At 37.5% G+C, this 12,118-nt stretch overlaps 1 protein-coding gene across 6 annotated transcripts in view; it reads left to right on the top strand.

The window, feature by feature from the left end:
* The window catches only part of CEP83 (centrosomal protein 83), a 146,275-nt gene that overhangs the window by 131,774 nt on the left and 2,383 nt on the right, over positions 1-12,118 (top strand). For all 6 annotated transcript variants that reach the window (XR_014295240.1, XM_082634809.1, XM_082634806.1 and 3 more), the window contains one exon: positions 10,507-10,610. Coding sequence is in view for 5 of the 6 variants with exons in the window: in XM_082634809.1 (XP_082490935.1) it covers positions 10,507-10,610 (104 nt within the window). In the remaining variant the exon portion in view is untranslated. Of the gene's footprint in view, positions 1-10,506; positions 10,611-12,118 lie in introns of those variants that run through there.

Below are 12,118 nucleotides of genomic sequence, written 5' to 3'. Positions count from 1 at the left end.
ATTCAGCTTAGGGATGTATAATTAGACACTTGAGATTTGAGAACTGTTGAAGAATAAAAGGACTAAGAACTAAGTTGACTTGGAAAGAGGAGCTGGATTTAGTAGAGGAATGGTCATAGAAGTAGAAGCTATAGCATGGTGTTATAGAAGCCACAGGAAAAGAAAGGAATCAAAGGTAAATGGTCGTGATTATTGAAGAGAGTTCATTGAATTTGGCTAGAGGTTGATAAAAGGAAAATTTCTGCTTTGATTCTTGCACCAGTATTCTTTTGATTTTTCTTTAACTCTTTTCTGTTGTAATGTGTGTAACACTAAGGCATCCATTTGATAAACCTGTGATTGTATTGATAAAATTGTATTTGATAAAATCAAAATTACAATCATTTCTTTTTTTGTTTTTTTTTTTTTTTCGGTGCGCGGGCCTCTCACTGTTGTGGCCTCTCCCGTTGCGGAGCACAGGCTCCGGATGCACAGGCTCAAGCAGCCATGGCTCCCAGGCCCAGCCGCTCCACGGCATGTGGCATCTTCCCAGACCGGGGCACGAACCCGTGTCCCCTGCATCGGCAGGCGGACTCTCAACCACTGCGCCACCAGGGAAGCCCCCTACAATCATTTCTTACAGCCACTTTCTCCTCTGGACTTTCATTTCTTTCACTAGAATATCATTCTTCCAGTTACTTAGTCTTCAAACCTTTGATTCATTCTCAGGGCTCCCTTTCCCCAAATATAGTCAGTCACTGTATTCGTTTCCTAGGTCTGCTATAACAAATTACTACAAATTGTGTGGCTTAAAACAAAAATTTATAATCTCACAGTTCTGTAAATTAGAAGTCCAAAGTCAAGGTGCTGATAGGGCCATGCTCCCTCCAAAGGCTCTGGAGAAGGATCTGTTCCATGCCTCTCTCCTAGCTTGTGGTGGTTGCTAGCAATCCTTGGTGTTCCTTGGCTTGCAGACACATCACTTCCGTCTGTGCCTCTCTCTTCACATGGTGTGTGTGTCTGTCTCTATATCCAGGTTTCTCCCTTTTTATAAGGGCACAAGACAATATTGGATTTAGGGCCCACCCTAATCCAGTATAACCTCATCTTAACTTTACCCTTTTTTCAGATAAGGTCACTCTGGAGTGTTTTCCAGCACCAAGAACCCATTGTCTAATTCTCTGGACACCAACTGGGTGCCAATAATGCAATTAAATTCTGACACTACATCAGATTCCACAAATTAAAGGGTTCAGCCTCAAGACCAACCCCATGTCAGGTGTGTCAGGTCCTTAGCCATCTGCACTGCTGACCAATGACTATAAATTGGGGTTCCCATAACACCCCCCACCCAGGTTCATAGAACTCAGGAAAACATTTTACTTGTATTTACAGGTTTATTAGAAAGGATACAACTCAGGAACAGCCAAATAGAAGAGAGGTATAGGGCAAGGTATGGAGGGGGAGGGGTGCCCTCTCTGGGAGTGCCACCCTTCTAGCAAATCAATGTATTCACTATCCTGGAAGCTTTCCAGGTATCCTTGTTCAAGAGTGTTTAATAGATATCATTGTCAGTTTAATGGATACCACTCCCAGCAGTGGAGGGTGGGGAGTGGGAGGTGGGAATAATGCTGCAAGTTCCTACCTTCGTACCACTTGGTCTTCCTAGTGACTAGCTCTATTTTGAGGTTACCTAAGGGTCCCACCCTAAGTTAACGCATTAGTATTAACTCAGGTATGATTGAAAGGGGCTGGTTGTGAATAGCAAAAGATGCTCCTATGACTCAGGAAATTCCATGGGTTTTAGGAGCTCTATGCCAGAAGCCCAGGGCAAAGACCAGATATATTTCTTCTTATATCATAGTCACATTCTGAGATTCTGAGTAAACATAAATATTTGGGAGACACTGTTCTACCCAGTATAGTCACTAGAGCCTGTGAATTCTTCCTTTATAATGTATCTCACATTTTCCCCACCTCATTTCTTTTTATTCTTATTGCAGCATCCTAGCTCAGACTCTCATCGCTACGAGGTTTCTCTATATTCGTTTAGTCAGTTTACTCAACAGATTTATTGAGAACCTACTATGTATTATACCAGGTACTGTTTTATTCACAGGGATACAGAAATAAAGACTATGCACTGAGGAGCTTATGTTGTAGTGGATGGGAGACACGGAGTAAAGAAACAAATGTCAGGTGGACATGCGTGCTAGGAAAACTAAGGGGGATAGAGGGAATTTATATAGGTGATCAGAGAAGCCTCTGATAAAGTAACGTTTGAGCAGAGACCTCGAGGAAAGAAGGGCGAGGCCATATTTTGTGTGTAGGGGAAGAATGTTCCAGAGGGAATAGAAAGTAAAAGAGAGAGGCAGGAGTCTGCTTGGTGTGTTGAAGGAATACAAGGAGGGAGACCTGGGTAGCTGGAATGGAGAGAAGTAGTAGGAGGCTAGGTGATGTAGGGGCTTTTCTTGGTTTTTATTCTGAATGAGATAGGAACACAGTGGAGAGCTTTGAATTGAGAAATGCTATAATCTGAATTATATTTTCAGGAGAATCTCTGGCTGTTGTGTAGAGGGGCAAACAGGACTCAGGAAGACCACTTTTCGGTAGTTCAGATGAGAGATGTAGAGAACTAGTAGTAGATTTGTGGTCAGATTCTGTATGTATTTTTAAAGGTAGAACTTACAATGGTTATAGGGTATTAAAGAGATAAAGATGACTAAGGTGTTGGGCTTGAGCACGTGGTTAAAATAGAAGTGCTGTTTACTGACATGGGAAAGACCTTGGAAGGAACAGGTTTAGGGATAAAATAAAGATGCCTCTTTTGGACACATTAACTCTTTGAGATGCCCATTAGACTTCCAAGTGGAGATACTAAGCATTCTGGTGAATACATGAATCAGGGCTTCAGGGAAGAGGACTAGGCTAGAGATATAGATTTGGGACTCATCAGCATGTAAATGGTATTGAAAGCAGTGGGATTAAATGAGGTCACCTAGAAAGTGAAGGAAAACAGAAAAGAACAGGTTTGAGGATTGAGTTTTGAGGAATTCCAAACTTTAGAAGTTGGGAAGTTAAGCAGGAGACTGAGAAGGAGTGGCCAATATGATAGGAAAAGAACCAAGAAGGTACTAGATGCCAAATGAAGAAAAATGCTTCAAGAAGGATTAGCTGTGTCAAATGACATTATAGTGTCGACGAAAAATTAATCAGGCGACCTAAGAAAGAATTGGAAAATTGTATTCAAGACAAATTTGAGGGTTAAAACCCAAGAAGAGCATCTCAGAAAGCTCTGAGAACTGTCCGCCCGTTAGAAGTCAAGATACAGTTTATATAAGTTTTTCGAGACAGAGGGCTGTACATTAAATGACCTGTTATTGACAGTTTACAAAATCCAGATTTTAGTGCCATTGTGGTAGGTCATGTGACCCTTTATAATCTAGAAGGAATGTTCTCTTTTAAGGCATTGTCTTGTTGATGCAAGGAGAATGTTGCTGTTTAAGGTTGAGCAGGTATTCCTGCTGATGGGGGAGGTTTGGTCAATGCATAACGCAGATACACAAGGCACAATGAGGGGAGAGGAGAGGCCAAAGCGCAGAGAAGAATTTTTATGTTTAAATTTTTCTTGTCTTACCATAAATATGAATTTTATTTCACAGTGGTTAAGATGATAAAATAGTAAGATGAAGACTAAGAATCCATTTGACTATATGGTCATTGTTGGTGGCTTTGTCAAGAGTTGTTTCTGTGGAGTAGTAGGTATGCAGGTCTGATTGAGATGGAATATAGTTTGTCGAAGGAATTTTGTTGTGAAGAACAGAGAACTGGGGTAATAGCTAGCATTGTGGGAGCAAAGGCTTCTTTTAAGAAGGGAGAAATTATAGGATGATTCAGTAGCGGGGGGGCAAATGAAGGGATATCTTTTAGTAGGCAGAAGGGCATTAGATTCAATTCAGAGAGGGAAGGGATAGAAACACAATGTATCTATTGTACCTGGAAAAAAGACAAAATATATGATTGTAAGTTCCTGATAAATTCATGGATGTAGTGGAAATTCTCTACTGATTGCTGCTATTTTCTCAATGCAAAAAAGAATCTGGGTCACCAGCTCAGACTGTGAAGAGTGGAGGTCTAACAGATTTGAGAAGAGACAAGAAGTTGTGAAAGAAAGTAAGAGTTTGGGAGAGTGATTGGATTAGGGAAATTAGTAGGATTTCCAGGTACCAACAGGGGGGCCCATTTGAAGTTAGTGCTGGTTAATTTAAGGTGAGACTGGTCAGCGCGTGTGTGTGCGTGTGTGTGTGTGTGTGTGTGTGTGTGTGAGTGTGAGTGTGTGAGTGAGAGAAAGTTAGGAGGAGGAGGAGGTTTGGGTCAAGATAATGAGGGTGCTTTAAAGAAATGATTATAATGTTAGGGTCTAAGGCATTCATTGGGTCTACTAGTCAACCAGCTATCCAATTCTTTTGCTGCATTCTAACTCAGTTCCTGGCAAAGAGTAGTGCTCAGTGAATGGTTAGTTGTTTTTACAGTGATGAGGATGAGGACAACATTGTCCTGAACCCTGTCTTCAGGAAGCTTATCTCCAGATTTGCCTCTTAAGAGGCAAACTTCAGAGTCCATCCTGTACACTGATACCATATTAATCTTTTCAAAACAATGCTTTCACCCATCAATTCCCCTGCTGGAGAACCATCAGGGCAATCCACATTCCTGTAGAATTACAGATTCTTCTTAATTCATTTCTTATCCTTTCTAAAAAAGCCTTTTCTCAAGATTTTATATTTTATGACTGGAATTCCCTTCAGAAATCCCTACATTTTGTATTAACTATGGTTAATATAGGGCCCAATTAAGTGTGCACTCTGTGTGTGTGTGTATGTGTAAATATACATGCTTAAGATTTGGAGAGTGAAAAAATTCGTATTTTACTACAATTTAAATGAGCAGTACAAATGGAGAAATAGAACTAGATTTTAAGATTGCAGGTTTATATAATCATATAATAATGAAGTATTAAGCATTTCCATCTTTAAAATGTCTGTTAGTTGAACTAAAATACCTAAAAGGAGCATATGCTTTTGATAATGACAGACTAGGAAATATGTGGATCAGCTCTCCACATGAGAGCTAGAAGAATCAGACAAAATATTTTTAAAAATATCTCCATGGAGGGCAGTGAAGAATTAAGAGGCCAAGATCCTGGAGAGATGGGAAACCTGGAGAGGTGAGCTCAGCATCTGGGGCTGCTTTTCCCTTAGAGGAAGCTGCCAGTTCTAGAAGAGACAGCTGAGAGGCTGAGAAGTGAAGCAAAGCTTTTGACAACCTCGTAGGGCTTGGGGACCAAAAATTGGAGTTCAGAATCTGCCAAAGAGAGGGTCTCAGGTCTGAGTCTACTAGTGCTTTGGGTTGAGACCATGAAGGGGTATGCCCTTGGACTAAGAGTGAACTAACTGCAAATAGCCTGGCCCTTGCAAGTACTGAAGCACAGCTTCAGATAATCTGTCCTTATAATTAGATTAAATTAACCCCTGTTCTTAGTGTTCCTAGCTGCCTGCAAGAAACAAATGTAAATCTGCTTTAAGGGAAACTAGCATTGTAGGCTTCAGTTATTTCCTCAGTTTTTAAAATGTAATGTCTAGCTCTAAATAAAAAATAAACAGAGATACTACTGCACATCCATTAAAATGGCTAAAATCCAAAACACTGACAGAACCAAATGCTGGTAAGGATATGGAACAATAGAAACTTTCATTTATTGCTGGTGGGACTGTAAAATGGTACAGCCATTTTGGAAGACACTTTGGCAGTTTCTTACAAAGTTAAAACATAGTCTGGCCATACAGTCCAGCAGTCATGCTCCTAGGTATTTATTCAGATGAGTTGAAAATGTATGTTCACACACACAAAACAAACTGCACACAAACGTTTGTAGCCGCTTTATTCATTATTGCCAAAAGTTGGAAGCAAGCAATATGTCCTTCAGTAGGTGAAGGTTAAAAAACTTTGCTATATCCATACAAGAGCATATTATCCAGTAACAAAAAGAAATGAGCTGTTAAGCCATGCAAAGACATGGAAGAACCTTAAATGCATATTGCTAAATGAAAAAAGCCAGTCTGAAAAGACTATCTACTGTAAGATTTCAAATATATGACATTCTGGAAAAGGCAAAATTATGGAGACAGAAAAAACATCAGTGATTGACAGTTTGTGGGGTAGGAAGTAGGGATGCATAGGTAGAGGACAGGGAATTTTTAGGGCCGTGACACTATTCTGTATGGTACCGCAGTCGTGCATACAGGACAGTATGCATTTGACAGAACCACAGAACTGAACAACACAGAGAGTGACAAGGTACACGGTGGACTTTAGTTGATAATAATGTATCAATATTGGTTTATCAATTTTAACAAATTTGTATTAATAATAATAATTTTAAAAATAGCTGCATGAGGAAATAACATTGAAAATCAAGAGAAGTAACAATCAATATAAAGAAACCCCCCATAGGGGATCCAGGTAATGGAGTTATCAGATGCAGAATTTAAAATTACCACATTGTAGATGCTCAGAAATAAAAGAAATGCTTGAGAATTGACCAGAAAATTAGAAAACATTTTTTAAAATGGCAGGTTTAGAACTAAAAAACACAATAACTGAATTATGAACTCTGTGAATAGATTTAACAGCATCCTCATCTGCCTCCTCGAGGCATGAGCAGAAATCAATGAAGCAGAGGTTACACAATAGAGAAAATTTAACTTGCCAAGAGCTGATCAATCTGAAAAGATTGATAAAATGGCTTCTCCCCCAACTCCTCATAAAGTAGGTAGGTAGGTAGGTGAATAAACACAAATGGACAATATAATGAATGAAAAAGGGGTATCACTATACATCTTATAGATATTAAAACAAAAAGACTATTATAAGAACAACTATGTTAATTATGCAATTTTGATGAAATGAACAAATTCCTTGAACATCTCAACAAAACTAATACAAGAAGAATTAGGAAATCTAAATAGTCCTGTATCCATCCATTAGGGAAATGGACTCCTTAATTTAAAACCTTCCATAGAGAAAATTTGGTATTTATGTATATATATTGCAAAATGATTACCACAATAAGTCTAGTTAACATCCATCACCATACATAGCTACAGAATTTTTTTTCTTATAATGAGAACTTTTAAGATATCGCTCAGTAACTTTCAAATATGCAATGCAGTATCATTAACTATAGTCACCATGCTGTACTTTACATCCACAGGACTTATTTATTTTATAACTGGAAGTTTGTACCTTCTGACCTCCTTCACCCATTTCACCCATCCCCCAGCCCCTGCCTCTGGCAACTGCCAGTCTGTTCTCTGTATCTTGAGCTTATTTATTTTATTTTTTAAAGATTCCACATGTAAGTGAGATTGTGGTATTTTTCTTTCTCAGTCTGGTTTATTTCACTTAGCAAAATGCCCTTAAGGTCCATCCATGTTGTCACAATGGCAAGATTTTCTTCTCTTTTATGGCTGAATAATATTCCAGTGTGTGTATCACATCTTTTTATCCATTTATCCATTGATGGACACTTAGGGTGCTTCCATGTCTTGGCTGTTGTAAATACTGCTGCAATGAACATGGGGGTTGCATATGCCTTTTCAAGTTAGTGTTTTTGGTTTTTTTCACTAAATACCCAGAAGTGGAATTGCTGGTAGTTCTATTTTTAATTTTTTGAGAAACCTTCGTGTTATTTTCCATAGTGGCTGCATAAATTTACATTCCCACCGACAGTGCATGAGGGTTTCCTTTTCTTCACATTCTCACCAAAACTTGTTGTTTCTTGTCTTTTTGAGAATAGCCATTCTGACAGTTGTAAGGTGATATCTCATTGTGGTTTTGACTTGCATTTCTGTGATGATCAGTTCTTTCTTTACATACACAACAATTAGAAAATAAAATATATACCATTTACATTAGCATAAAAAATATAAAATATTTAGGAACAAATCTAATAAAAGGCAAATATTGCTAAGAAAAACTAAAGAAGACCTAGATAAAGGGAAACTATACCACACTTGATTTGAAAGACTCAATATTATTAAGATGTCACTTCTTCCCAAACCGATCTGTAGATTGAATGCAATCCTAATCAAAATTTCATTAGTTTTCCTTGTGAAAATTGGAAAGTAGATTCTAAAATCATATGAAAGTACAAAGGACTAGAATAACCAAGGCAATCTTGAAGAAAAACAACAAAGCTGGAGGACTTAACACTACTAGATATCAAGATTTACTTTAAGCTACAGTCATTAAAACAGTGTGGTATTGGCATAAGGATAGGCAGACAAATGGAACAGAATAAAGTCCAGAAATAGTATATGAACACCTGACTTACCACGAAGTACCACTGCCTTTCAATAGGGAAAGGATGGTCCTTTAAGGATGTGGAGTCAATTGGTTATCATTAACCCAACCTAATTAGATAAAAATGAACCATAGACCCAAATGTGACAAGTAAAAAAGCTGCTAGAAAAAAACCTGGGGAGAAAATCTTAAGATCTTGGGATAAGATTTTTTAAACAGGACATAAAAAGCACTAACTGTAAAAGATATGGTTGATAATTTGGATATTATAATTAAGGACTTCTTTTTATAACATGACACTCTTATGAGAAAAAATGTTACCACACACTGAGAGAAGGTCAATCTGCAACACAAATATCTGACAAAGGATTCATATTCTGAATATATAAAGAACTCCTACAAATAAGAGACAGATTACTCAAAAAAAAATTTTTTTAAACAGGCATAAGGCAAGCACTTGACAAAGGATATCCAGATGGTTAGTATGCATAAGAAAAGGTAATCACCCTCATTAGATAACAGGAAAATGCAAATTAAAGCTACAGTGACATATTATTCTGTTCCACCAGAGTAGCTAAAAGTTAAAAAGACCGACCACACCAAGTGTTGGTAAGGATGTAGAGCAATTAGAACTCTCGTATATTGCTGGTGGGCATGTAATTGGTAATTAGTTAGAACCACTTTAGAAAACTGACAGTTTTTACTGAAGATAAAACATGTATACTGTATGACTCATTCCTGGGTATACACTCAAAGAGACATGAGGACATATATCTACCAAAAACATATTCAGGAATGTTCATAAAACTTTATTCATAGTAGCTTCAAAGTAGAAAACAATTCAAATTCTTATCAGTAGGAGAAGGGATAAAATATAATGGGTTTGTAAAGTGGATAACAGCATAACAGTAGAGAGGAACTGTGACATGCAATAACATGGCTTAGTCATAGGGATAAAATGTTGAACCACCACCCAAAAATCCAGAAACAGAAGTGTATACAGTGTATGATTTCTTTGATGTGGGTAGGTGAATGAGTAGACAGAGTCCTGAGCCACCTGTACATATATACATACTTGTGCTAATAAAGGACAGGAGGGTGGTTCCTGGGCCAGGGTAGGCGATGAATGAGCTCCACCTGTAAGCAGGAACGTGAATAAATCTCGCAGTATTGAGTGAAAGAGAAAAGCCGTCTGTAAAAGAATGTGCACTGTGACTCCATTTGTATGAAGTTCAAAACTACGCAAACCTAAACTACAGCTTTGGAAGTAAATTAGTTGGTTACCTTTTCAGAGGACAGAGGGGGCAGAGATTGAAAGGAGGGAAGGGTAGGGGCCCTTCTGGTACGGCAGTGCTCTTGACCTGTGAGGTCACAACACCAGCATTTGCTTCGTGGTTTTACATTTTGCTTTACGTTTACATTATGTGCATTTTTCTGTAAGCCTGTTATACTTAGGTAAAGAGTTAGAAACCAAAAATCTAAAAGGTCTGTAGCTACTAAGTGATTGTCAACATTTATAGGTGTTTTTCTGTAAAAAATAAAAACAACCTGTTTATAAAACTGAAAAGGTATTACCTTTTTTCATTTACTACTTTTGCATTATACATAGATTTTTCCATATTGAAAATTTTCCCTTTGTGAAGGTTAAATTTTTTTCTTTTTAATATTTAGAAAGGCATGCTTTCAAACTGAGATGCATCCATAATCAGTCTTATCTGTCTGATCCTTTAGTTTACTACTTTGTTAGCAATTTACCAGTTGCAAACATGCTTTTAAGTTTTAAATTTACAGTTGTTTTAAACCCATGATAATCTTCTGGGAAAATGAAGTCATGATTGTGAGGTGACAGGCAAACTCATTAGTAAAAGTTGACTCCTTCCCTTCCTAGATTTTTTATTTGCACAATTTCCTTATTGATATCAATTTTCTGGTTTGACATTTATAATGGTTCTGTTTGTCACGTTGAGGATATGAGGTAGATCTGTGTTTTATTTTCTTTAAAATTTTTAGTAAGCATCATATGTACTAATCTTTGCTCCTAGTATTCCCTGAAAATACTCATCTCTAAAATTTTTTGGTGAGTAAAATATTCACTATATAGCTTTGTTCAAATAGAGTATGTATTACCATACTTGCTCATATTAATTGTTTCTCTTTTTCTAGAGAAAATCTCTTCATGAAAACAAGTTGAAGAGAATGCAGGAAAAGGTAGAAGTCTTGGAGGCAAAGAGAGAAGAATTAGAAACAGAAAATCAGGTGTTAAATAGGTAATGTGTTTGTATGTATACATACCCCATGTGGCTATTTTGATATTATACAACTTTGAGTATAATGCACTTGGGTTTCTTTTAAAATATACATTTAAAAGAATTCTAAAACTATTCATTAGACTCCTAATTCATTATCTTTGCTATTTTTTTTCTGATTGAATGTTTCTTCAAACCAAAAGGTCTTTAACACATGCATTTGTATTACAGTTGGGACTGACAGGAGAGGTCAGTCACTGGCTTTGGTAGCCAGGAGTGGTGTGAATCCTTGCTGCTGAGACAAGACAGTTTAGTGATTACGAGTTTTTTAAATTGTGGCCACAACTTTGAATCAAAGTTCAGTTTTTTTATTTTTTTGGTATGGAAAATATTATTGGGCAGTAGCTTCTGGTTTTTCATTTACATCCAAGCACAGCTAATAATCTGCATCATTAGCATTTTTGAGCAGAGAAGATTTACCAGATTAAGTTAGTGGTAGTGGCATTGTAGGACCCATGTGATTCAAGTTAATAAAATCTTTTCAAATTCAGGTAATTAGTAGTAGTCTTCAGCATTTAGACAGTATCAGACTTTTCTGTAATGGGAATTGCCTGTATAGCAAGCAGTGATGTTTTATAATGTGCACTGGTCTTCTTGGGTATAATTATTACCAAAATGTCAACAGTTGTGTTTTTTTTAGAACATCCAAGACGTTTCTAGACTGTGGAATAAATGCCAACTTTATAATACTCTCTGTTCCAAAGTAAGAAGTCACCAAATTCATTCTAAAACAAAATTCAACTTAATATTTCAAAATTAATGGTTATGGAGGAGGTGTTACCAATTCAAGATTGGGCAGCTATGGCACAGATCGCCTAGAACTTCGAATGGTTTTGAAACTATATTTGATTACTGGTGTGATTGATCGTCAGGAAATTTATGTCCAAAAAGGTGGTGATCTGTGAAAATTGACCATATTTCACCTACAAAAATGGCATTCATAAGATTCAACCTAGGGCTTCCCTGATGGTGCAGTGTTTAAGAATCTTCCTGCCAATGCAGGGGACACGGGTTCGAGCCCTGGTCCAGGAAGATCCCACATGCTGTGGAGCAACTAAGCCCGTGTGCCACAACTACTGAGCCTGAGCTCTAGAGCCCGCGAGCCACAACTACTGAAGCCCTAGAGTCTGTGCTCTGCAACAAGAGAATGCACTGCAATGAGAAGCCCACGTACTGCAATAAAGAGTAGCGCCCACTCACTGCAGCTAGAGAAAGCCCATGTGCAGCTACGAAGACCCAACACAGCCATAAATAAATAAACAAACAAATAATTCCCTTTTTAAAAAAAAGATTCAACCTGGTATTTTCTCTATTTCAGTTTGATTCCTGCAGTAAAATAAGGCACGCTTTTGGTTTAAGGAGTCTCCTTTTAGTTTCAGGATTCATGGGTTGGTGGAGTAAAGTGGAAATGAAAGTAAAAGTATCAAAAGATTTTTAATCTTTGATGAATTGGCAAATAAAACTTTAAA

Source organism: Mesoplodon mirus (genome assembly GCF_964341445.2).
Source record: "Mesoplodon mirus genome assembly, chromosome: 11".
In the NCBI taxonomy this organism is placed as follows: Eukaryota; Metazoa; Chordata; class Mammalia; order Artiodactyla; family Ziphiidae; genus Mesoplodon; species Mesoplodon mirus.
The sequence above is the reverse complement of the archived record's forward strand: the minus strand, read 5'-3'. Positions and strand labels throughout refer to the sequence as shown.